Below are 26,348 nucleotides of genomic sequence, written 5' to 3' on the forward strand. Positions count from 1 at the left end.
TTTTTTCTTCTTCTCTGACTTCCTCTTTCTGCCGCCATGCTTTTGATTCCGTCACATCACCTTCTTCATCTTCCTCTTTAACTGTTTCCACGCAGCATTGTCAGTGTATTTTGGTGTCGTCCATTGGAGCGACACAATGGAGTGGCTGCTTTTTATGACATTTTTCACGACAGGTAAGATAAGAGTTGACTCTTTATGGTCGTGACTAACAATGATCATATATTGCTGCATCCTTTTCTATTTTATGATTTTAAAGAACATTGCACACATTGATGTATTGATTATATATGTACGAATAGGGACATTTTTATTCATTAACACTAGCATTTTAACACTACATATTATATAAATGTTCATGGCTTAAGTGTAAAACATTTAGTTAATATTAATTTATTTATTTATTTATTAACTACTTCCTGGTGATGGAGATGGATGTGTCCACACCATATATGGTGACACACAGTACATCAGCGTCACCAAGGTGACAAGTGTTTCTTCTCTTTTTATTTATCAGTCGTTATAGCTGCATTTAGTTTCAATATTGAGCCTGTGGCTTGGAGGTCCCTAAGGAACCCTGCAGAAGGTTTTGGATACCAGATAGTACAAAGACGGTCAGAGTGAGTAAAGAAATTGGATTGGATTAAGATGTTCTTTGATGGGTTTGTTGTGGCTGATCTTACGTGCTTGTTTGGGTCTATTTTGTCAGCTTGCTGGTCAGTGCACCCCTCGCTCAGTACTCTCAAAACAGAAGGGGGCAAATATTTAAATGTTCCACTGAGTCCTGCCGTGTGCTGGAAATTTCAGGTGAGCAACATAAATTGCACAGCTGGGATGGGAAGGTGGAGTTTGCAAGGTTACCAGTCCAGACTTGCTAATAGGAGTTTGTGTAAACGCACCAGCAACAACATTAGGTACACCTGCAGCATCTAATGAGATTCCCCCAAAAAAGCTGTATCTACAGTATATCCTCTTTCACCCTGCCTATAAAAGCTGCCATTTTCCACCTCTTTTCACGTACCTGTTCTGTGGAAATGTATAAACACAGAATGGGATGACGAGAATAACACAGATGTTTTCCACCTTCTGTGGTAGTATCAGAGCCGGAACCACTGTGGCCACTTTTGAGCTTCCTTTCAAAGCTTGTATTTTTCCCACCATTTTTCTGTGTTGCTGTTCTGTATAATTGGCACAGACACAGCATGGGAGGGACGTCTATTTTCTGCTAAACCCTCGCTGTTGCGACCCTTGATGGGAATAGCTGAATGAGAAAGAAAATCAGCGCCACCTGTCTAGCATCATTCATTGGGCTTTTTCTTTTTTTTTTTTTTTATACTAGGCTTTTAAAATTCACTGTTCACCGTTCCCGCTTTTTTCATGTCACTTTTACGTATACATGGCACAGACGCACAATGAGGTGCCAAGAACGACCCTGCCACATACTGAATAGTATCAGAGACATTACAGAAGTGGGACACCATCTGTGTAGCACTTTTCACGCTGCCTCGAAAGCCTGCATTTTTTTAAAGTCTTTCCATGTTGATGTTCTTATTTTTTATTAAATTTGTAGCATTTTATTTTCTTGATCTGTACAGCACTTTGGAGCAGCATGAACTGTTTGTTATAAATAAAATGTTTTATAAATAAACCTTGACCTAGACCTTGACCACAATATCCACTTGATGTTCTGCAAAAAAGTCACGTAATGGTGGGTGGGGGCCAAGGTTGGCCTGACAATTTTCAGCTTTGGAGGTAGTATCAGAGGCAAATAGATGCGGGTTGCCACTTGTCCACTAGGTTTATGTATAAAAGGCACATGTTGATAAATGGCAGGTGTACTTTTATGGCTCTGATGCTGTTTTGGATCTCTATGTGAAAAACGCAGTGTTCTATTGTTTAACAATATTATGACATGTCATTAGATTGTGCGGGTGTACCTAATGAGCTGACATGTAATGACATTTAGTAGTCCATTGTGGTAATATTGCAGTGTAACATAATCTTTATTGAACACAGAGCCGGATTTTGCAGTCAACATGTCTCTGGGTTTGACAATGACAGTTGATGCCCCCACACGAAACACGATGGTGAGTCCCAGTAATTCTGCCTGTGTATTTCTGCTGATCACAGTTCAGAACTCTTGCAGGTTTGTGGTCCAACCATCCCAAAAGACTGCGGAAGTATCACCATGTACAACGGCGTGTGCTTGGAGATTGACCAGCTGGATCAAGTCGGATCTCCTGTGCCTTCTTCTCTTACAGGTTCTTCACTTTAAAAAAAATATCTACCTGTACCATGCACTCATCTGCTTCTTTTGACAGAGTGTCGAAGCCAAGCAGACATCGCATTTCTGCTGGATGGCTCGGGCAGCGTAGCTTTGGAAGATTTTGAAAGAATGAAGACTTTTGTCAGTGATCTTATCAGCACCTTTGTGGGCAAAGACTCCAGGGTGAGAAGTGGGTCCACCTGCTCACATAACTGGTTTCACGCTAGTTTGTTTATGTTAATTCTAACATACTTTTTTTTTAATCTCCTCCAAGTTTGCCATTGCCCAATTCTCCACAAATCCGACCATCCACTACTATTTTGACACCTTCAATGTTAATAACTGGCAACATGACATTAATGCAATCAATCAGATAACGGGATGGACGTACACAGCTGTTGCAATCCAACATGTTGTGTATGTTTTTTTCATTGTATTTTGAACATCGAAAAATAATATTTGCTACTTGATTTTGATTGATTTTTTTTTTTTTTGGTAGGAATAATATCTTCTTGCAAAACAGAGGCTCTAGAGCCAATGTGAAGAAGATTTTAATAGTGATCACAGATGGAGAATCCAATGACAGTGGTTACTTGTCATCTGCAGCAACTGCAGCCCAAAATAAAAATATTATTCGATTTTCTATTGGGGTAAGTTGTATTTTATACGTCATGTTAGTTTTTTCACTCTTTTCATTACCTTTTATTACCATGTACTTTTGATTTATTTTTGGCTAGGTGGGAGATGCATTTACTAAACCCGATGCAATACAAGAGTTGAACACCATCGCATCTTCTCCCTCACAAAAGTATGTGTTTAGAGTGGACAGCTTCAATGCCCTTAAAGAAATACAGCGGACTTTGGAGGACACCATCTTTGCTATTGAAGGTACCAGCGCAGCACAGGCTTTTGTGCTTCTATTTGTTCTTTTTGTAATAAAGAATGTACAGTAGTTAGTCCTGTTCTGACAAAATTGCTTCCCTGCTTTAGTGTCAAGTCAATAAAGGATGCCCTCGAGCTGCTACCTATGCACGTATTCAAAAGATGATGGTTGGCTGACTTTTGACCAGCCATAAGGCAAAACGGCTTTGTGAGATTCTTGTACCATTATACCATGTCTTATTACAAAAATAAAAAGAATCATCAGGGCCACAATGAAAAAAAAGATAAGCAAGGCCAAATATTATTATATATGTGTACCTTGTAGGGATGTAAATCTCTTTGTGTTAGACGATTTGATACACATCTAGATACACGGGTTAGATATGATTAAAAAACAATATATTTTAAAAACAGAATGATTCGATACAGTGTACTAAAGATACTGTACGATTCGATACGATTCAGCAGTTACATTTGTTGATGTAGACATTAATCTTACATTATAAAATAAAGAAGCCAATTCCATAAAAGCAGCATTCTTACAGTATTTTCAAATGTATAAAAGGGCACATCATATCCCCAAGCATGCTGTAAGGCAGGGGTCCACAACCACTTGGCCGGGAAAACGTTCAGGCACAAAGATAACAAAAAACTTAAAAAAATAAACAATAAAATAATTTGTAAATAACTATATAAAATGTTATGTTAAGGGATATACATTTTGAAAATATGGGCCATTATTTTATTCAGAAAATATTGTTAGAAATTCCACAGTTTTTGCATGTTTAATGCAAGTGGTCCCACTTTGTTTGACAGTCCTTGAACGCACCATCAAACTTTCTCCTATGCTGCACAGAATAGACTACTATACTGTATTTTCCCTGTGTTCTTTCACCTCATATTTAGTCCCAAATGCTTATACTATGTGGGAATGCATAAAGGTAATATTTGATGACCTTATTGAGTGCTAATGTGTATATTTGTGCGGTGCACCTCTCTGAAAAACAAACTCCAAGCTCATACTGGTGGATGGTGGGTCTATATTAATTTAGTGCTTTTATGTTTGATGTTGTTCCTGTCTTAGTTTTACACAATGCATAATAAATAAGATAAATTAGATCACTGTAATGTACGTATATTTTGCCGATGTGTTGAAAATCTTTCTGCTGAAAAAGGGAGTGTGCTGCTCATGGTATTTAGATCCAATTTCGTCTTCAGTCATGCTAAGCTACGGAGCATGGACGACAATCCTTTCGCCGGCAGCCCAGGCTCTTGCGTTGTTTAAGAGATGGACTGTCAACCAGTTGCTAGTCTTGCGATACTCAGTGCATGTCTCTATAATCGATTAATCTAAGGATTTATGGCTGATTTTTATTGATGCAGGAGGCTGATACCGATGCAGCCGCATCTCTCGTTTGTCAAACCGGATATCCGGTTGCATCGGTTTATTGTTCACAACCCTAGTATTTTGTAAGAAGTTTAAATTTGTGATGCTCCGATCAGGGTTTTATGCTGCTGATTCTGATGAGTGAGATTGGCCGATAACTATAAATTAACTGTACATTTTACAATTTATTTATGATGAGTGCTATTGGGCAAGGGTGCCGTATAGGGGGGAATAATGTTGTTAAGCTGATTCAATACATTATGTGATTGTGGTTGAAGAAGACATAGTCACTGATGCAATCTAATTTAAGATGTTTTATGACACCTTTATTTTGTTTGCACAATTAGACAGGATGGTGTGCACAACGCTCTTATTTTGAAGACCGGAAGTGTGTTGTGTGTTGAGATTGTCTCATGACTGTTCAGTAGGGGTGTTATGAGACACCCATGTAACGAGACGAGACGATACACAAGATTGAGTCCACGAGCCGAAATGAGATTTTAACCTTAATTTTAAGAAAAATCCAATGAAAAAATATGACTGGACAAAAACCCTTTTTTTAGACAAGTCACAAACCACGCGGAGGGGTTTTGAAATGCTGTCCCACAAATTGGCACTAAACATGATCATTGTGTAGTGTGAATCGGCCGGGATGAGAATCAACACCTCTAAGTCCGAGTCCATGGTTCTTGCCTGGAAAAGGATGGAGTGCCATCTCCAGGTCGGGGATGAGGTCCTGCCCCAAGTGGAAGAGTTTAACTACCTCTGGGTGTTGTTCACGAGTGAGGGAAAAATGGAATACGAGATCGACAGACGAATTGGTGCGGCATCTGCAGTGATGCGTTGTGGTGAAGATTTACCGGTGGATGTACGTTCCTACCCTCATACCCTATGACAAGACTGCGGGTTCAAGCGGCCGAAATGAGTTTTCTCCGTAGGGTGGCAGGGCTCTCCCTTAGAGATAAGGTGGGAAAGCACTGTCATCCGGGAGAAACTCGGAGTAGAACTCGGGAGAAACTCGCAGCAGAGAGGAGCCAGATGAGGTGGCTGGGGCAACTGGGCCTCACATATAAAACTGTGCGTAGAAATCTGACTAAAAGTCTGCGTACGCCACAAACCCAAAATGTGCTTACATACAAAAATATTCAGACCTAAAAAAAGTGGCGTATGCACACATTCACGCAATTTGTGCTTCACCTGCTGTCCAAATGTCCGTACGCAACTCCACCCTACGTCACACCCTCTCCACGCCTTCAATCCATAAATGCCCAATGCAAAGTAGCTCATGAATGCGGCATCCATATTTAATGACCCTTGAATGTATTTCGCTCGGTTCTTCTGAATCATGGCTGCTGAGAAGCTGAAGACGAAGAAGCGGAACTTCACCAAAACTGAGGTGAAACGGAAATTTAATCCCTAGATTTATAGATTGACAACCTGATGTTTGTTAATTAATCGAACACATAATATTATCATGGTTATAAAATAACATGATGAAGTCTTCAAAAAGCACTGCGTTTTTTATTTATGTTTTAGCCGGGATACGACACGCTCGTGCGTAATGGTGTTTGTGATAAATGCCAAATGATATCCATCAGTGACATGTCAAATAGCAACCCTTTCTTTAAATGTTTTAAGTCAATAAAGGCATGATGCAATGATGTATAAATCTTTACTGGAATCCATTGCATGTTTGTTTCTAATTTCACCTCACCACTTAAAATGTGTGTCGCCTTTTTGCCATGTCTCCAAAAGGTGCGTATGCCAACTACTGGCGTATATCAGTCCGCTGGGGAAACATTTCCCCACACAAGCATTCCTCCTCCTCATAATGACAGCATTTCATTCACATTATGTACAATGTCCATGTATGTCCATTTCTGCAAGATTCCGTGGTTTCCGTTAATGGGGAAATCACAGGGTCCTGCACTTCACTGCACAATGGGTTCTCTGCAGGCAGCAGTAGTACGAGCCACAGGTGATCGGCTTTTGTGATCGCCTTTGTAAAGCGTTTATCGGCCGATCACGTGCTCTTTACGGAAATTGGCCTAGTTTAAATATCATGACAAAAAGTGGTCATTTTACGAGTGTAAAGTTCTAAAATTACAAGAAATAGTCAAAATATCATAATAATATTTTAGTGAAAAAAATTGACATATGTGAATAAAAAAAAATTTAAACAGTTATAATAAGAAAAGTAGAGTATAAGAATTAAGATATAATTTAAAAAAGGAAAAAAAGTCCAAGTATACCAAAATATTCATTTTGCAAGAAAAAAAAGAATGTTGTAATATTGCCCAAAAAAAACCTTAGTTTCAGAACAATCAAGTCAAAATATTATGATAAGAGCTGTAATTTTGTGAAAAAAGTAGAAATATTAAGAGATAAAAGTCTAAATTTTACGACATGGTACACAATTTAAAAAAAAATATTAGAATAATAATGTAATAAAAAAAGGGGAAAAATTACTTTATGAGAACAAAGTCCAAATATATGATAAAATATCATACAGTTGTAATATGGAGTTTATATAATTGTTTATAATAAAATTCTAAGAAATAAAATCATAAACTTGATCAGTCATTAACTTGTACAAATGAGAAAACATTTAAATATTACAGAATTCAATTTAAAACTTTAAATATTTAATATTATGAGACTTTTTTTTTACAAATTTACAAATTTTAGGCCAAATTTTATGATAACAGGAAAAAAAAAAGGTGAAATATTGCGAGACTAAAAAAGTAATATTGCAAGAATAAAGTTCTAGTAATATGAGAAAAAAAGGCAAAAATAATAATTTTATAAGAATAAAGTCCAGATCTTATCATAATAGTCACAACTGTAGTTCTAATTGGATTGCAGTATTTTTCCAGACATTGGTGACAAACACTAATACCTGTTTTTGTTGCTTTTATAGGGTCTCACTCAAGTGGCGAGACGCTGAAAATGGAGATGGCTCAGCAAGGATTCAGTGCAGCTTATGTGCCTGGAGTAATAAAACAGCCCCCATTCACAGCACAATAGCTTTGTTTCTTTCAAACACTTTTTGGTGAGTTTCTGTTTTCTTGTCATTTTAGGGAATACAGATAGCGGCTGTCGGGGCAAACCAATGGAGAGGAGGCTTCCTGACAAGCCCGATGAAAAGTCCCTATTTGCCTACAAACATTGAACCTGATAGCTATTTGGGTATGAGAATATTTTCTAAATAAAAAACATTGCTGTTTGTCATGAAAAGCATTTCGGCCTCATGTGATATTGCACTGATGAGAAGAGACATGATCAGTTGCAACACACCAAAAAAACAGCTAGAATAGAAATACTGTGCAATATATATTCACTCATTAAGTTAGCACTTTATTTCTTTATCTGTCTTATGCTATTATTTATTCTATGTTTTTAGTACACACATCTGTACGGGACATGGAGCTACTTTCAATCTCATTGTACGTGTGTATATAGTGACAATAAAAGGCAGTCTATTTGGGATAGGCTCCAGCTTACCCCCACGACCCTAATGAGGATAATCGGCATAGAAAATGGATAGATAAAACAAAATGCAAAAACAATTCGTAATTTGTTGTCAAATTTACATTTTTTGCTGTCTAGCTGTCTCAGAAACGTAGAGTTCCTGGTCATGCCATGTGTGACCACTTGTCACTCGGCAGAGTTCATCGGGCTTAATCATAGTAAAATTAAAATGAAGGAAATGGGGATCTTGAGACATGTTTATTTCTACCCTTTAATTATGTAATAGAACTCTGTATTAAATACAAAACACAACAGTACCATCTTCCAGATGTGGAGTAGCACTGCGTGTGATCATTTCCTTCCAGGTTATTCCATAGCGACTGCCCAAACTCCGTACGCGATGTTGACGGTTGTTGGTGCTCCGAGATATCAGCACAGAGGAGTTGTGATGGTGATTTCCCCAAACCATGTTGACAAAATAGATCCCTTTAAATGGCAGGTACGCCCTCACCGTCTTATCAAGGAAAGAGCACATTTCTTTTATGTGACATCTGTTCTTGTTCCCTACAGTATCAGATCGGTGAATATTTTGGGGCGGTCGTGTGCGCTATGGATGTGAATCGGGATGTCAACACGGATGTCATCCTTATATCTGCCCCCATGTTTGTGGAAGACAATAGAGAGGGGAGGGTTTACGTTTGCATCATAACCATTTTGGTGAGAATCTCATGAGAGAACACTTTGAGTTTGCCTTGAAAATTCTTAAATCTCTTATATTTTCACCAGAAAGTTGAGTGTAGTTTCGACTCTCCGGTAGTACTGAAAGGAGCCGAATCGCGCAGAGGACGATTTGGCGCTTCCCTTGCCGTACTTCCCGACCTCAACACTGATGGACTAAACGATTTGGCAGTCGGGGCGCCTCTGGAGGACGATGGTCAAGGCAGCATTTATATATTTCACGGCGAAGGACCCGGAAAGATCACTCCTACTTTCTCTCAGGTGATTTGCAAATACCATCACAATGACCTTGTGTTTATATAATAAACCTTTACACTTAATTTAGAGAATTGCAGGGTCAAAAGTCAAGGCAGGGCTTAAGTTCTTTGGCATGTCCATCAGCCAGTCCTCCTCGGACCTCAGCAGGGACAACCTGCCTGACCTGGCGGTGGGTTCAAAAGGAACAGTCGTCTTACTCAGGTAAAGAATTCTCTATGGTTTTAGGAGATAAATGCACTTGCGACAGGGTGTTTTTCTCAACAATGGCATCCATTCTGAAGAGATTTTTGTGCTTTTCCCGGGACCAAAGCCGTTTACTGATGTGGATTGGCCTGTCACTGAGGCTCAGTCCACAACTCACCAGGTGACTCCTCAATGCCATCAAACATCAAATTGTTTTGTTTAGTCTGACCTTGAAGGTATTCCATTTTGTCAGTTACAGTGAGAAGACTGTCACATATTTTCATAATGTCAGTCTGTAAGGAGTTATGATATTTTTCTATTCCTGCCTTAATGTCATCCACTTGTTTTTGAGTGAACTGGAGGATAGTTTCAACTTCTTGCAGCTCTCTAGATAGTGTGTCTAGTCTAGTCCGGCCGATAGCCACACTAAGTAGGGATGAGCCGCATACACTTTTTAGACGAGTATCCGGTGGATGGTGGATGCGCTGCAGCAGAACCTGGGCCTGGCATGGATGATGGCCGGCCGCAGCAGAGCATGGGCCTGGCCTGGTGGATGAAGGGGCTGCAGCAGGGCTTTGGCCTGCTAGATTTTGCTGCAGCAGGGTCTTGGCTTCAGGCTACCAAACATCATTTTTGTCTAACTTTGTGTGTTTCCAGATCCAAACCCGTAGTAATGGTTGAATCAGCATTGTCCTACATGCCGAAGCAAATCTCCATTCAAAATGCTGACTGCACCAAACCGATGGACAACAAAGCTGAGATCTGCTTTATGATGATCAAACACTCGGCTGTCCAAAGAGGTGCCTCAGTCTTGTCGCTTAACGCCATTCAGTTACATTTAGTATGCATCATGTTATATTTAAACTGTAATCCATCGCAGCCACAGCGAGGGTTAATTATACTTTCACGCTGGATGCCACCCGCAAGGTGCCAAACAACCGAGCTTATAACAGTGACAAAAATCATAATCGAGAAACGACTGGGAATATTATTCTTGATCTAGCAATGCCGAAATGCTTCAAGGTCAATTTCATCATCGAGGTAGGTTGTTTGAAAGACACCGATATCGAGGCTCTGGGTGTTTCTCACTTTACAGTCATGCCCGTTTTTTGCAGCCCTGCCCAGAAGATGCTTTGAATCCTCTTTACAACGAGCTCAGATTTACATTTGAGGGTTTGCCTGGGGCCAATAACCTGAGCCCAAGTCTGGCAGAGCAAGCCCAGACCACCACCCTTCATCCGGTGAGCATCCGGTGAGCAACCCTCATTGAGAAGTTGTCTGGCGGTCAAGCCTAAATTTGCAATCCACAGTTAGCCTTTGAGATCGACTGCGGCAGAGACAACAAATGTGAAGATAACCTCCATTTGGATTTCAACTTTACCAGGTAAGAACTTTGCCGCAGCGTTCCAGTTCTACTCATGCTAACACTTCATCAATGCTCAGCTCTTCAGAGGTTAGAGTGGGCATAGATGAGCTCTTGAATGTCACCGTATCTGTGGAAAACCTGGCGGAAAACTCCTACAACACCCTTGTTGTTCTTACATACCCAGATGGGTTCTCCTACAGGAAGTTCACAAGCCTGCAGGTAGAAATGAATATGTTATAGGACTACTTCTACTACATTTACTTGACTCTTTTTCTAACAAAAAGGGACGAATCGAGTGCAACTCCTTGGACAGTGAGGCTGGCATATCTCGTGGCAAGACAGACTGCGCCATTGATAAGCCCATTTTCAGAAGTAACGCAAAGGTTGGTTCTTTTATGTCAGTGTAAAGAAATTTATCTACCTATTGCTCCAGTAGACACAGAATTCCTTAATAAATAAGTACAGTATATCTTTTGTGTGAACAGTTTGGTACAGTCTTCCCTCTTTTATCGCGAGTGATAGGTTCCCAAAATAGCCCACAATAGGTGAAATCCGCAAAGTCAACAATTTTATTTGTTTACAATTATTATATAAGTTTTAAGGCTGAAAAACCCCTCACAATACACTTTATACACTTTTTTCAGACAGACATTAATATTTTCTCAGATTTGTCTGTCATTTAAACACACTCAAAATTCAAATTTAGTTTGAATTTTAATGATCAATCCTTGTTAAAACGTATTGCTGCTGCCGTCGTATTTTCCTCCTCCTCGTCATAATCCTTGAACTGAAGATTAATTTATTCTGTAGGGGGTTAACGTCTTCTTCTTCTTCTATTGTTTATTGGACGGTAGCGAGCAGCTCACACAGTTAGCTAATTTGCTAACCACAATTGACCACAAGAGGAAGAAGGAGACTGACTTGACAATGGTCTACAGCCAATCAGGATGCAGAACACAATGGGCGGGTTCTCTCTTAGCCAATAAGGACTGTTGTGGCTGTATATTTAGTTTACTGTGGGTTCCTAATATGCTTGTACAGGCACATAAAAACATACTGAGATGAGGTGGAGCTGCACACGTCTTCAACTCTCACATGAGTATCTAACACCCTCTGCTGGTGGAAGTAGTAAATAAGGGACACATACAAAAGGGCACCGATAGATCGCACTAATACACCACAAAGACGCACACACAATGCGTGTTCATACACTGTTAAAAAAAAAAAAAACATGCAAAATTGCACTGTAAAAAATCTGCAACGCGGTGAATCCGCCAAAGGTGAACCGCGGCATAGCAAGGTAATAGTGTATTCTAAAATTGTTGATCTTGCTTAAAAATGCACATATTTATTTGTATTCAGTGTTTGAAAAAAAAATGTTTCTCACGGAGATACATTTTAAAATATGTGGCTTTCATAGCTCTCTTAGCCAAAACGGTACCCGACCCCTGCTTTAGTGCACAACTTCAGGGGATGACAAGCACATGTCTGGAAAATTTGGGCAAGATTAGTTGAAAAACATGGCCACCATCATCCAAAACGTCTTTGGGACTTAGCAACAAATTGTCCATAAGCCACTGAGCCGTTTGTCTAATGATTATAAAAGTTTGACGATAGCTGTATTACATGCATGCTAGCATGTCTTCCAAAGCATTTTGAGCACAGCCCATAGGGGACACCACAAATGTCATTTATCTAAAAGATCCAAAGGGTTATCTCACCCTGATTCATTTTCAGGCTGTCTTCATTGTGTCGTACGGCATTGAAATCAACAGCCAACTGGACAACAGTATTTTCGTCACTGCGAATGCAACAAGGTAAAGTCATGCAATTGCCAACACCAGTGCACAGTTGCACTGTTGTGACACCTCCTTTTACGTCTCTATTCCAGTGGGAACGAGCAACACTCTGCTTTAAGCCAACTCTACAAAATTCAAGAAATTGGCGTTAAGTACAGCATTTTTATAACAATGGAAAGGTGTGTGTGTGTTTAGAATGTCAATACTAAATATAGAATTAATTCAGTTTGCATTTATCACATATTTTTTCTCAGTTCTCTCAGCTATGTCAATTTCACCTACGGAAAGAATAATCTGCAGAAGTCAGTCCAGCCATCCTTTCTGGTAGGGTCATTACCAAAAAAGAACTTCATTTGAACCCTTCGTTGGTCATTCTTGTTAAAGCAGCAGTGTTTACTTTGGTGTCAGGTTACAAACAACATCCGAGCCCTGAACTTCACCGTGGTGATCAGGGTCCCGATCAAACTTGCCGATAAGGACATCTGGGCAGATTTGAGCACTTTGCAGGTTGGACATGATATAAATAGGAACTTTCATGGGTTTCTGTCTAAGCAACACAAATTGTCTCTGTTTCAGATTCCAGACTGCCAAACACATGTCGATGAAGGCGCTAACATCCTGGATTTTGTTGGTCAGATACAAAAAAATAAGATAATTGTAAGAAGAATTCAATGGTCTGTATATAGCTAATGAATATATCCAATGAAAATTCTGCTTTATTTTTAGTATGGAGCTTGTTATCGAGCAAGGAACCTTATTGGAAACATAAATCGAAATGGACACTTGGCTAATGATAACACCCAGCCAATTAGCAAAAAAAGGCAATGTTGATGATAAAAAGTCATACTTAAATATAATGAAAAAAAGATGGCATTTATATAAATATAAAGTTAGTAATTATACTTATCATTTCATTTTAAAAAGTAAGAAAAAAGTATGATATTACAATCATTTTCCGGAGTTGAAACTTTATATTTGCAGGTATTTTGATTTAAGGCAAAGGAATCCCAGGATTAAGCATATTCATAAAAAAGTAATATTATTCATGTATTTTATTTTATTGGTATATTATTATAAAACAAATGTTAAATGTTAAGCTTTGTTATGTACTACCGTAAGTGTAATATATTTATAATAATAATTTTATTTTGAAATATTTTATTTATGAAATGAGTATTTCAATGAAAATACCCTGTGAAGGGTGAATTATTATTATTGGTTGGAGTTTGCACTGGTGTAGAAGTGCATTGCAGCATAATAATAAAAAGTGTTAATACTAGTAAAAATAGAAGTATTTTATACTGGCTAATTGTTATAATATAAAAAATGAAAAGTTGCTTTACTTAAAAAGTTGTTTAAAAAAATTATTTTTAAAAAATGTGTTATAAAATTCTTATGCATTAGAATAAAAACAATTTATGAAATTATTTAATTTTCAAATTAATTGTAAATTCATTAATAAAAAAATATGTCAGTCAAAACTGAGCAATGATATGTTTTTTAAAATGATCTCTTTTTCATTTAATGGTCAAGCAAATGTGCTAATGGCCCACAGGACTGCTCAGTCGCGACATGCAGGGTATTCAAGTGCAACAGCTTCATGGGAAGACTCGAGGGCAAACGGTACACAATCTCTGCCAACATGAGTTCAGAATGGATCCAGCAGGTAATACTGCACTGTGAAAGTGTGTGTCAAATGATGTGCAGTCCATTCAGCGCTGTTATTCTCATCCAGATTGGCCTCACTGAGGCCAAGTTCATGTTGACCAGCACAGCCAGTCTGGAGTACGACAGGAACCAGTACATCTTCTATTCCACATCGTCTAATAACATCCCCCCGGTTCGCAAGGTATAAATTTATTTGTAATAAAAAGCTTGAATGTATCAACTGAAATACTGTTATTGTCCATATCAGATTGAGACAGTGGTAGAAGTGTATCCTCAACCGGATTTTACCAAAGAGATAGTAGGAGGTTCCTTAGGAGGCTTGGCTTTGTTGGCTTTACTCACAGCTGCCCTTTACAAGGTGAGGAAAAAAAGGACATGAATTGCCACACATGATACCCTGATGATATTCATTTATTTTCTATTCTTAGGCTGGATTTTTTAACAGTAAATACAAGCAGATGATGACTGATGCAGACGGTGCAGAAACAGACGGGCTTGAAGAGGCCATGCCCACACAGGAATAAATAATTCACTTTGGCATTTTCAGTGAAATGTCCATTACTCCAATTGGTAATGCATATTTGAAACATTGTTGAATCGATTTTTACTATACAACATATAGAAATAATGATATGTAAAAATACATTTTGAATGTTTTTTTACTAACCAATTTTAATTGTACAGCAAACAACATATTATACACAATGAACATATGTGATAGTACTTCATGATGTATAATTTTCTAGCAACACATTTCCACCAAGCAGCATTCAGAAATATATAAATATATATTGTCAAAAGAAACGCCTTTTCCATCTAGTTTGCTCTTAGTGTCTAGCTAGTGTCAATGAGATATTGTGAGATTAAAACGTTGCAATATTTCTCGTTTAAGCAAAGAGCTGTCTTGCGGGTACAGGGCAGCAAGAAGCCTATCAGACTGTAGCTATGGCATCACTACTGTGAATGATAATGCACTGCAATGGCAGTGCGTGAGACATTATTGGAACCGCACATTAAGTGCCTTATGCACACTATAAACCTTAAAAGCCAACTTAAGCTCGGTGTTACCAGCGTCACTCGTTTGCTCAAGATGCGTGGTTGCTTTTTTCATCAGTCCAAGCAGAAGCTCTAGTAATTATACACTTGATTAAACTTATTAAAGATTTGCCAGATCAAAACAGGATCGCTGCTTAGGTCTTGTATCAAAACATTATACTAGTGTCTATTTCGGAAATTCACTACTTCCTGGTTCCGCACTCGTAAAAGGATCATGGGAACTTGGGTTGGGCGATAATTTGTATATACCGGTATACAGGTATGAATTCTTCCAATGATAAGAAAATGACTTATACCGGTATAAATGATAAACGGAAACAAGCCGAGTTGATGACTGAGCGCCGCGGTGCACTGTATTGCCGTATTGGTGCCTCCCGTGTACCACAGCATGGAGGGCCCTATGATTTCTGCGTTAACGGAATCGCAGAATTGGCCAATAAATAAATGAACATAATGTGAATGAAATGCTGTCATGGTGAGGAGAAGGAACGTTCGTGTGGGGAAGTATTTACTCTGCGGACTGCTCAATCGTTGCACGATTATTACACTAAACCGCCTCCTCCCAAACTAAACAGGTTGAAACGGCGAAACCTCTTCTTACGGAGTGTGAATGGAAGCTGGCGGGGTTAGCTTAGTTTAGCATGCTAATGCGGTTATGTGTCTGTGCGACTCCGCCTGGATGAGTGTATTTTCACCGCGTTATGTTTTACTGCTTTCATACAAGGAGCGTTTTAAAATGCTTGATGATGACGTGCAGGTTGTGAGTGAAAAAAGACGAGAAGCATGTTTATTCTTGCTCCCAGCTTGTCTTACAGACATTCTCAACACTCACGGCACACACTTTCAGCCTTCAAAATAAGAGTGCCCATGTCGTCTGTGTAAACAAAATAAGAGTGCCATAAAAAATATTTTGCATATGCAGTTGGAATTGCATCGGTGATTACATCTTCCTTAATCACAACGACGGGCATTACAGTTTGTTGAAGATTTTGTAGCAATGTGTGTAGATGCTGACATCCCATCAGGAAAATTAGCTAGGCTACGCCTATTTCTGAATTACTGGGCAAAACTGTCCATTGATGTATTGCATCAATAAATATTAGGATTTTTGCATTTAATGAACTGACATTTTACTCACTAACCCACAAAGCACACCCCCTATGCTGGTAAAAATAAGTGTAAAATGAGCAAATGTGGAGTAAGAGACTATAATATGCAAAGTTTTTATAGTAACGGTGATGGCAAAAGGTGGGAACACGATAAATTTGTTCTAATATCTCAAACACAGAATTGAGTACATCGAGTGTGTCATGAAGTGTGAGACAGAGTCAGCGAGCATGACTACACTTACCCAGTCAAAAATACAAAACGCTTAGTTTGGTAGACACTAAATGCACTTGCTGTATTGCAGTTTGTTATTAGTGTATTTACTTATATGGGTTAAGGTTTGTAGCTTTTCATACAAGACTCCGATGAATTGAATCATATTGTCATATCACCCAAAAATATGGTGGTACACATAAACATAAATGAGTAGCAACTACAACGGCTGTCATTATTTAAATTTTTATAATTTTGTTAGTTTAGTTATAGTTTCAATTTGTGGAAAGAAGTACAACAGTAGAAAGCATCATGCTTAGGTGATGCATGAAAAGTTATAAAACACTTCAAAATGTACCTGTCACCATTGTGACTCAGCTAAATGAAAGTCTGTTCATTCAGTCCTATAGTTTGTCATTGTCACATACAACAATGTAACATTAAAGAGCCAAATTGGGGTTCCAAATTGTGATGCTTGATGGAAATGTGTCTTAAGTGCTGTAACTACAGCACTATAAGAGGTTGAAGGGCAGCAATAAATAGTCTCAAGCAGTTCCATGATACAGCACCAGGTAGCTAGATGACAAAGTCACAAAGAAAGAAAGCAGCAGGGACCCGCAGCTAAGTGGTGCACCTGCTGACGAGGAAGGTGCTGGAGATGGCAAGTCACCAACCGTTTCCTTCAAGAATGATCCAAAACGCGAGGGTCTGGAAAAGACCTGAATGTCGGCGCGGAGGGATTTACTTTGACCTGCTGTAACAACAGCTGCCTGGAACCAAGATGAATCTGACTTGCAGAGCAGTGGACCACCCTCATCCCCCTGCAAAGACCACTGTTGTTGTGACCCACAAGACAACCCAAGGATCCATATTTTAAAACACAAGAAAAATGAATGTACCTGCTGAATGTCCAAGCTAGAAGTACAAATGTTGTCCTGATCAGCACTATTGCAACTTATTACTCCAGTCTCAATGTCTCTTAGACTTTCATCAGCTCTTGCATTACCTGCAGAAAATCCACATACTGAATATACTGAATATATTTTAACCCATATCAGATCCAAACAATTACAAAATGGCCTTACTTTTATTTTTAGTCATCTGCCCCCAGCCGGCAACCCAACAGCGAGTTCCAGTAGGGAAGGTTTGTACATTGGTGATGTCCAAACACACAGTCTGTATGTAATCACTGAAGCTGACCGCTTTTGTGAGTTGCAGCACCGCAATATTGAAACCTGTCATTTCGCTGATTGTAATATTTTCAATGGACATAGTCATTTCAAACCCCTCTACGCCATTGACAAGTTTCTGACCCAAATACACCGTCCAGTCACTTGAAGTTGGAATGGAGCTATAGTAGCAGAAAAAAATTCTCATCAGTTTAACTTCTTACGTGTACAGTGGACACAAGGCAGAGGGTTAGTATGTACTACTTACCTAGAGATGCATTGAGCGGAAGTAAGGATGACCCTGGAGGTGATGAGTGTTCCTGCACAAGTGAAAGCCCCATTTTTGTGGAGACTAACCACCCAAGGCCAAGTTCCCCCTGGTACAACTCCACTGTCACCTTCTACACGACTGTTCAAAGGAGCTGTGCCGCACACTTGCTCTACATGGGGTAGGCAAATTAGACCAAATGAGGTAAAATGAGGTTACATAAAATCTGAAGCTGATTAAGATACAAACCAGCAGGACTTGGAGTTGCTGGTTGGGCAGTTGTTGATCCAGTACTTGAGGTGCTGGGCCCTGGTCCTGCAGTCGGAGTAACACCAGTAACAGGAGGAGGAACACCAGGACATGTGTAGTTGCTGTCAGCATCCAGCCCACTGGAGTTGAACTGGACAAAGCCTGGTTTATCTGAACTGATATGGGAGTTGATCCAAGACTGGTAGCGGGATACTCTGGCATAAACCCCCGGCAGATAAGGTCTAGCACAGCCAAATCCAAAACTGACAATTCCTGACTGGATCCAGATGGAATCCTGCTGGTTCACCATGGGACCTCCTGAGTCGCCCTGAAGGTGTGGAGAGTAACTGTGTGTCAAATCATACTTCAACTACTTAAAATCTGAAGTGAACTGAAAAGAAGTCATCCACCTGACAAGCGTCTTTTCCTCCTTCCAGAACACCAGCACAGATCATGTTGTCTGTGACTGAACCAACTCCATTAAGACAGTTACACTGTCTGTTTCCCAGAACCGGCACCTCCACTTCTTGTAACGTTTGAGGGAATGGCGGGAGCACTAAATAGTACGGTGAAAGTATATTGGTTTTAGTCAAAGGAGACTTATATTCCACTATCAGTAAAGTATCTTACCTCCCTCTTGGACAGTTCCCCAGCCAGTGACCCAGCTATCAGTGCCATTGTGGAACTCACTACTACTGGCTGCCAGACACACAGGTCTGATGTAGTCTGTGAATGCGACTGCCGAGGAAAGTCTGAGCAAAGCGATGTCATTGTTGAAGCTTAAACTGTCAAAGTTTGGATGCAAAATGATTCTGTCAACCGTCCTGGACACTTCATTTGGGTTGGTGCCTTGCAGGTTCTGACGACCGAGAGAAACTGACCATCCAGACGTACTTGCGCTACAGAGACAATGCCAAAGCTCAGACTGTTTAAACAGATCCAAAATGTATGTGACATCATGTTAAGGTGACCCACCTGGAGAAGCAGTGGGCAGCAGACATCACCCACTCTCTGTTTATGAGAGAACCACCACAAACATGGCCAAAATTCTGCAGACTGGCCTGCCAAGGCCAACTTCCTTCTTCAGCATCTTCGCCTCCAACTATCTTTGAGTTCAGTGGAATGATGCCACACACTGTAAATATGTCTTATTAGAATCCGAATAGATGAACACACACTGAATTTAATATTCGTCAGAAGTCTTTGTGGCAACAACCAAGTCCTCGTTCCATCAAATCTTACAGCTCATCTTGGTAAAAATAGCAGTTTTTGTGACTTTCGATGACAAACATTTTTGAAGACGACAAAAAAATTCTGTGTACTACATAACCTCTTGGAAAGCAACCCTAAGGGGGAGGAACCACAATGGCACTCTCTCTGAAGAATGGAGTTAGAACACTCCAATGCGTGATGTCCCGCAGTCGAAACACAAGTCAAATCAGGGTTTACACTTCCAAGCCATACTGTGGGGGCTGAGCTGAACTATAACACTTGATGGAGACGTGGCTTAAATGCCATGTTAATAGTGTAATGTTAGCTGAAATTCATGTTCTTGGATTATGATTGTACTGTACATGCAATGTATTGAGTCAGTGCAATGGTAATCCAGGTACCTACGTTCAGCACTTGGCATGCTGGGCCCTGGTCCTACAGTCGGAGTAACACCAGTAACAGGAGGAGGAACACCAGGACATGTGTAGTTGCTGTCAGCATCCAGCCCACTGGAGTTGAACTGGACAAAGCCTGGTTTATCTGAACTGATATGGGAGTTGATCCAAGACTGGTAGCGGGATACTCTGGCATAAACCCCCGGCAGATAAGGTCTAGCACAGCCAAATCCAAAACTGACAATTCCTGACTGGATCCAGATGGAATCCTGCTGGCTCATCATGGGACCTCCTGAGTCGCCCTGAAGGTGTGGAGAGTAACTGTGTGTCAAATCATACTTGAATTACTTAAAACCAAAGAGGTAACTGAAAATAAGTCGTCCACCTGACAAGCATCTTTTCCTCCTTCCAGAACACCAGCACAGATCATGTTGTCTGTGACTGAACCAACTCCATTAAGACAGTTACACTGTCTGTTTCCCAGAACCGGCACCTCTACTTCTTGTAATGTTTGAGGGAATGGCGGGAGCACTAAATAGTACGGTGAAAGTATATTGGTGTTAGTCAAAGGAGACTTATATTCCACTATCAGTAAAGTATCTTACCTCCCTCTTGGACAGTTCCCCAGCCAGTGACCCAGCTATCAGTACCATTGTGGAACTCACTGCTACTGGCTGCCAGACACACAGGTCTGATGTAGTCTGTGAATGTGACTGCTGAGGAAAGTCTGAGCAGAGCGATGTCATTGTTGAAGCTTAAACTGTCGAAGTTTGGATGCAAAATGATTCTGTCAACTGTCCTGGACACTTCATTTGGGTTGTTGCCTTGCAGGTTCTGGCGACCGAGAGAAACTGACCATCCAGACGTACTTGCGCTACAGAGACAATGCCAAAGCTCAGATTGTTTAAAAAGATCCAAAATGTATGTGACATCATGTTAAGGTAACCCACCTGGAGAAGCAGTGGGCAGCAGACATCACCCACTCTCTGTTTACGAGAGAACCACCACAAACATGGCCAAAATTCTGCAGACTGGCCTGCCAAGGCCAACTTCCTTCTTGAGCATCTTCACCTCCAACTATCTTTGAGTTCAGTGGAGTGATGCCACACACTGCAAACATGTCTCATTAAAATCCAGAGAGATGACCATAACTGAATTTAATATACTGTAATTCCACAGTCATTATGGCAACAACCAAGTCCTTGTTCCACCAAATCTTACAGTTCATCTTGGTAAAACTCACAGTTTGTGCAACTTTCAATGACAAAATATTTTGAAGACGACAACAAAATTCTATGCACTACATAACTTTTTGCTGACTTGCCCTAAGGGGGAGGAGCCTAAAGGGTACTGTCTCTATAGAATGGACTTAGAACACTGCAATGCTGTCCTGCAGTGGAAACACGAACCAAATTAGGGTTTACACTTCCAAGCCATGCCATGGGGCTGAATTGAATAACACTTGATGGAAACGTGGCTTAAATGTCATGTTAATAGTCTCACGTCAATTGATATTCATGTTCCTGTATTGTGATTGTACAGTACATGCAAAGTACTGAGTCAGTGCAGTGGTAATTAAGGTACCTACGTTCAGCACTTGACATGCTGGGCCCTGGTCCTACAGTAAGAGTAACACCAGTAACAGGAGGAGGAACACCAGGACATGTGTAGTTGCTGTCAGCATCCAGCCCGCTGGAGTTGAATTGGACAAAGCCTGGTTTATCTGAACTGATATGGGAGTTGATCCAAGACTGGTAGCGGGATACTCTGGCATAAACTCCTGGCAGATAAGGTCTAGCACAGCCAAATCCAAAACTGACAATTCCTGACTGGATCCAGATGGAATCCTGCTGGCTCACCATGGGACCTCCTGAGTCGCCCTGAAGGTGTGGAGAGTAACTGTGTGTCAAATCATACTTCAACTACTTAAAATCTGAAGTGAACTGAAAAGAAGTCATCCACCTGACAAGCGTCTTTTCCTCCTTCCAGAACACCAGCACAGATCATGTTGTCTGTGACTGAACCAACTCCATTAAGACAGTTACACTGTCTGTTTCCCAGAACCGGCACCTCCACTTCTTGTAACGTTTGAGGGAATGGCGGGAGCACTAAATAGTACGGTGAAAGTATATTGGTTTTAGTCAAAGGAGACTTATATTCCACTATCAGTAAAGTATCTTACCTCCCTCTTGGACAGTTCCCCAGCCAGTGACCCAGCTATCAGTGCCATTGTGGAACTCACTGCTACTGGCTGCCAGACACACAGGTCTGATGTAGTCTGTGAATGCGACCGCTGAGGAAAGTCTGAGCAGAGCGATGTCATTGTTGAAGCTAAAACTGTCAAAGTTTGGATGCAAAATGATTCTGTCAACCGTCCTGGACACTTCATTTGGGTTGTTGCCTTGCAGGTTCTGACGACCGAGAGAAACTGACCATCCAGACGTACTTGCGCTACAGAAACAATGCAAAAGCTCAGATTGTTTAAACAGATCCAAAATGTATATGACATCATGTTAAGGTGACCCACCTGGAGAAGCAGTGGGCAGCAGACATCACCCACTCTCTGTTTATGAGAGAACCACCACAAACATGGCCAAAATTCTGCAGACTGGCCTGCCAAGGCCAACTTCCTTCTTGAGCATCTTCACCTCCAACTATCTTTGAGTTCAGTGGAGTGATGCCACACACTGCAAACATGTCTCATTAAAATCCAGAGAGATGACCATAACTGAATTTAATATACTGTAATTCCACAGTCATTATGGCAACAACCAAGTCCTTGTTCCACCAAATCTTACAGTTCATCTTGGTAAAACTCACAGTTTGTGCAACTTTCAATGACAAAATATTTTGAAGACGACAACAAAATTCTATGCACTACATAACTTTTTGCTGACTTGCCCTAAGGGGGAGGAGCCTAAAGGGTACTGTCTCTATAGAATGGACTTAGAACACTGCAATGCTGTCCTGCAGTGGAAACACGAACCAAATTAGGGTTTACACTTCCAAGCCATGCCATGGGGCTGAATTGAATAACACTTGATGGAAACGTGGCTTAAATGTCATGTTAATAGTCTCACGTCAATTGATATTCATGTTCCTGTATTGTGATTGTACAGTACATGCAAAGTACTGAGTCAGTGCAGTGGTAATTAAGGTACCTACGTTCAGCACTTGACATGCTGGGCCCTGGTCCTACAGTAAGAGTAACACCAGTAACAGGAGGAGGAACACCAGGACATGTGTAGTTGCTGTCAGCATCCAGCCCGCTGGAGTTGAATTGGACAAAGCCTGGTTTATCTGAACTGATATGGGAGTTGATCCAAGACTGGTAGCGGGATACTCTGGCATAAACTCCTGGCAGATAAGGTCTAGCACAGCCAAATCCAAAACTGACAATTCCTGACTGGATCCAGATGGAATCCTGCTGGCTCACCATGGGACCTCCTGAGTCGCCCTGAAGGTGTGGAGAGTAACTGTGTGTCAAATCATACTTCAACTACTTAAAATCTGAAGTGAACTGAAAAGAAGTCATCCACCTGACAAGCGTCTTTTCCTCCTTCCAGAACACCAGCACAGATCATGTTGTCTGTGACTGAACCAACTCCATTAAGACAGTTACACTGTCTGTTTCCCAGAACCGGCACCTCCACTTCTTGTAACGTTTGAGGGAATGGCGGGAGCACTAAATAGTACGGTGAAAGTATATTGGTTTTAGTCAAAGGAGACTTATATTCCACTATCAGTAAAGTATCTTACCTCCCTCTTGGACAGTTCCCCAGCCAGTGACCCAGCTATCAGTGCCATTGTGGAACTCACTGCTACTGGCTGCCAGACACACAGGTCTGATGTAGTCTGTGAATGCGACTGCTGAGGAAAGTCTGAGCAGAGCGATGTCATTGTTGAAGCTAAAACTGTCAAAGTTTGGATGCAAAATGATTCTGTCAACCGTCCTGGACACTTCATTTGGGTTGTTGCCTTGCAGGTTCTGACGACCGAGAGAAACTGACCATCCAGACGTACTTGCGCTACAGAAACAATGCAAAAGCTCAGATTGTTTAAACAGATCCAAAATGTATATGACATCATGTTAAGGTGACCCACCTGGAGAAGCAGTGGGCAGCAGACATCACCCACTCTCTGTTTATGAGAGAACCACCACAAACATGGCCAAAATTCTGCAGACTGGCCTGCCAAGGCCAACTTCCTTCTTCAGCATCTTCGCCTCCAACTATCTTTGAGTTCAGTGGAATGATGCCACACACTGTAAATATGTCTTATTAGAATCCTAATAGATGAACACATATTGAATTTAATATTCGTCAGAAGTCTTTGTGGCAACAACCAAGTCCTCGTTCCATCAAATCTTACAGCTCATCTTGGTAAAAATAGCAGTTTTTGCGACTTTCGATGACAAACATTTTTGAAGACGACAAAAAAATTCTGTGTACTACATAACCTCTTGGAAAACTACCCTAAGGGGGAGGAACCACAATGGCACTCTCTCTGAAGAATGGAGTTAGAACACTCCAATGCGTGATGTCCCGCAGTCGAAACACAAGTCAAATCAGGGTTTACACTTCCAAGCCATACTGTGGGGGCTGAGCTGAACTATAATACTTGATGGAAACGTGGCTTAAATGCCATGTTAATAGTGTCATGTTAGCTGAAATTCATGTTCTTGGATTATGATTGTACTGTACATGCAATGTATTGAGTCAGTGCAGTGGTAATCCAGGTACCTACGTTCAGCACTTGGCATGCTGGGCCCTGGTCCTACAGTCGGAGTAACACCAGTAACAGGAGGAGGAAGACCAGGACATGTGTAGTTGCTGTCAGCATCCAGCCCACTGGAGTTGAACTGGACAAAGCCTGGTTTATCTGAACTGATATGGGAGTTGATCCAAGACTGGTAGCGGGATACTCTGGCATAAACCCCCGGCAGATAAGGTCTAGCACAGCCAAATCCAAAACTGACAATTCCTGACTGGATCCAGATAGAATCCTGCTGGCTCATCATGGGACCTCCTGAGTCGCCCTGAAGGTGTGGAGAGTAACTGTGTGTCAAATCATACTTGAATTACTTAAAACCAAAGAGGTAACTGAAAATAAGTCGTCCACCTGACAAGCATCTTTTCCTCCTTCCAGAACACCAGCACAGATCATGTTGTCTGTGACTGAACCAACTCCATTAAAACAGTTACACTGTCTGTTTCCCAGAACCGGTACCTCTACTTCTTGTAATGTTTGAGGGAATGGCGGGAGCACTAAATAGTACGGTGAAAGTATATTGGTGTTAGTCAAAGGAGACTTATATTCCACTATCAGTAAAGTATCTTACCTCCCTCTTGTACTGTTCCCCAGCCAGTGACCCAGCTATCAGTACCATTGTGGAACTCACTGCTACTGGCTGCCAGACACACAGGTCTGATGTAGGCTGTGAATGTGACTGGCAAAGAAAGTCTGAGCAGAGCAATATCGTTGTTGAAGCTTAAACTGTCGTAGTTTGGATGCAAAATTATTTTGTCAACAGTTCTGGACACTTCGTTTGGGTTGTTTCCCTGCAGGTTCTGGCGACCTAGAGAAACCAACCATCCGGAGGTATTTGTGCTACAGAGACAATGTCAAAGCTCAGATGGTGAATGTAAATCAAAAAGAGATGTGACATTGTGTTAAGGTAACCCACCTGGAGAAGCAGTGGGCAGCAGACATCACCCACTCTTTGTTTATAAGAGAACCACCACAAACATGGCCAAAATTCTGCAGACTGGCCTGCCAGGGCCAACTTCCTTCTCGAGCATCTTCACCGCCAACTATCCTTGTGTTTCGTGATTGGATGCCACACACTACAAACAAGTTATCGTATTACAATTCAAAGAGACTGGTTGGCAATAGACAGAGAAGTTCAATGGCAAACACATATTATCAAGTACTTAAATGTGTTTATAACAACAGTAAAGTCCAGTGTCTGTAAAACAGCATAATTCATCTCTGTGGAATACATAAGGTTTTCCATTGTCAAGAGTTCTGAAGGATGCCAAAATAACTGAGGTTTGTACACCACTTTTTGGCAACCTATCCTTAGGATAAGAGCCACAATGTTGACAAATCTACAGTACATGGTGGAGCTGGAACACTGCACTGCTGGATTTTCCGCAGGGGAAATGTAAGCCAGATCAGGATTTATTATTTCATGCCATACAATTGGGGCTGAGGTAAATTGTAACCCTTGAAGGAAACTTAAGTGCCATATTGATCAGTTAAAACTCGTTCTCTAATCATAAGAATCCACATGCAATGTGTTACTGTATGTCAATGCAATGGTACTCAAGACGCACATTCAGCACTTGAGACTTCAGTAGGAATAACGGGAGGAGGTAGACCAGCACATGTGTAGTTGCTGTCAGCATCCAGCCCACTGGAGTTGAACTGGACAAAGCCTGGTTTATCTGAACTGATATGGGAGTTGATCCAAGACTGGTAGCGGGACACTCTGGCATAAACTCCTGGCAGATTAGGTCTAGCACAGCCAAATCCAAAACTGAAGATTCCTGACTGGATCCAGATGGAATTCTGCTTGCTCACTATTGGACCTCCTGAATCGCCCTGAGGATGAAAGAACTGTTTGAGTTCAAAACAGATCAAAACTAAGAGGACAATGTGA

At 40.8% G+C, this 26,348-nt stretch overlaps 2 protein-coding genes across 7 annotated transcripts in view; one reads left to right on the forward strand and one right to left on the reverse strand.

Moving 5' to 3' along the window:
* On the forward strand, window positions 1-16,935 carry LOC129169388 (integrin alpha-M-like). Of its 3 annotated transcripts, XM_054755768.1 has the most exons (30): window positions 4-173; window positions 515-617; window positions 707-804; window positions 2,014-2,084; window positions 2,144-2,258; window positions 2,319-2,446; window positions 2,538-2,680; window positions 2,763-2,913; window positions 3,001-3,151; window positions 7,453-7,526; window positions 7,613-7,721; window positions 8,369-8,502; window positions 8,574-8,720; window positions 8,790-9,002; window positions 9,067-9,200; window positions 9,840-9,982; window positions 10,063-10,223; window positions 10,298-10,423; window positions 10,493-10,566; window positions 10,626-10,767; window positions 10,833-10,931; window positions 12,286-12,365; window positions 12,440-12,526; window positions 12,602-12,671; window positions 12,756-12,854; window positions 12,924-13,004; window positions 13,903-14,013; window positions 14,083-14,196; window positions 14,263-14,373; window positions 14,444-16,935. In XM_054755768.1, exons 1-30 carry the CDS (start codon window positions 137-139, stop codon window positions 14,537-14,539), a joined length of 3,402 nt encoding a protein of 1,133 aa, XP_054611743.1. In that variant the 5' UTR covers window positions 4-136; the 3' UTR covers window positions 14,540-16,935. The 3 variants fall into 3 exon arrangements, with proteins under 3 accessions (XP_054611759.1, XP_054611743.1, XP_054611751.1); XM_054755784.1 differs by lacking the exons at window positions 14,083-14,196; window positions 14,263-14,373; window positions 14,444-16,935 and having other exon boundaries at window positions 1-173; window positions 13,881-14,011; XM_054755776.1 differs by lacking the exons at window positions 4-173; window positions 515-617; window positions 707-804 and having other exon boundaries at window positions 2,028-2,084; window positions 2,133-2,258.
* The window catches only part of LOC129169362 (uncharacterized), a 17,057-nt gene continuing 5,114 nt past the window's right edge, over window positions 14,406-26,348 (reverse strand). For 2 of the 4 annotated variants that reach the window (XM_054755758.1, XM_054755733.1), the window contains 24 exons: window positions 26,023-26,305; window positions 25,371-25,530; window positions 25,026-25,294; window positions 24,806-24,951; window positions 24,431-24,722; window positions 23,789-23,948; window positions 23,444-23,712; window positions 23,224-23,369; window positions 22,850-23,141; window positions 22,212-22,371; window positions 21,867-22,135; window positions 21,647-21,792; window positions 21,273-21,564; window positions 20,635-20,794; window positions 20,290-20,558; window positions 20,070-20,215; window positions 19,695-19,986; window positions 19,053-19,212; window positions 18,708-18,976; window positions 18,488-18,633; window positions 18,078-18,405; window positions 17,829-18,000; window positions 17,477-17,742; window positions 14,406-17,397 (listed from right to left, as the gene is read on the reverse strand). In XM_054755758.1, coding sequence (XP_054611733.1) covers window positions 16,937-17,397; window positions 17,477-17,742; window positions 17,829-18,000; window positions 18,078-18,405; window positions 18,488-18,633; window positions 18,708-18,976; window positions 19,053-19,212; window positions 19,695-19,986; window positions 20,070-20,215; window positions 20,290-20,558; window positions 20,635-20,794; window positions 21,273-21,564; window positions 21,647-21,792; window positions 21,867-22,135; window positions 22,212-22,371; window positions 22,850-23,141; window positions 23,224-23,369; window positions 23,444-23,712; window positions 23,789-23,948; window positions 24,431-24,722; window positions 24,806-24,951; window positions 25,026-25,294; window positions 25,371-25,530; window positions 26,023-26,305 — 5,553 coding nt within the window. In that variant the 3' untranslated portion in view covers window positions 14,406-16,936. The remainder of the gene's footprint in view (window positions 17,398-17,476; window positions 17,743-17,828; window positions 18,001-18,077; window positions 18,406-18,487; window positions 18,634-18,707; window positions 18,977-19,052; window positions 19,213-19,694; window positions 19,987-20,069; window positions 20,216-20,289; window positions 20,559-20,634; window positions 20,795-21,272; window positions 21,565-21,646; window positions 21,793-21,866; window positions 22,136-22,211; window positions 22,372-22,849; window positions 23,142-23,223; window positions 23,370-23,443; window positions 23,713-23,788; window positions 23,949-24,430; window positions 24,723-24,805; window positions 24,952-25,025; window positions 25,295-25,370; window positions 25,531-26,022; window positions 26,306-26,348) is intronic. The other 2 variants (XM_054755749.1, XM_054755741.1) reach the window with 2 other exon arrangements.

Source organism: Dunckerocampus dactyliophorus, chromosome 2, assembly GCF_027744805.1.
Source record: "Dunckerocampus dactyliophorus isolate RoL2022-P2 chromosome 2, RoL_Ddac_1.1, whole genome shotgun sequence".
Classification (NCBI taxonomy): Eukaryota; Metazoa; Chordata; class Actinopteri; order Syngnathiformes; family Syngnathidae; genus Dunckerocampus; species Dunckerocampus dactyliophorus.

Excerpts from the sequence above, each read along its gene's own strand:
- LOC129169388 (XM_054755768.1), top strand. The coding sequence starts at position 137 with ATGGAGTGGCTGCTTTTTATGACATTTTTCACGACAG. Across the intron at positions 7,527-7,612 it reads GTGCAGCTTATGTGCCTGGA|GGAATACAGATAGCGGCTGT; the intron begins GTAATAAAACAG and ends TTGTCATTTTAG. Across the intron at positions 10,224-10,297 it reads AGGTCAATTTCATCATCGAG|CCCTGCCCAGAAGATGCTTT; the intron begins GTAGGTTGTTTG and ends CGTTTTTTGCAG.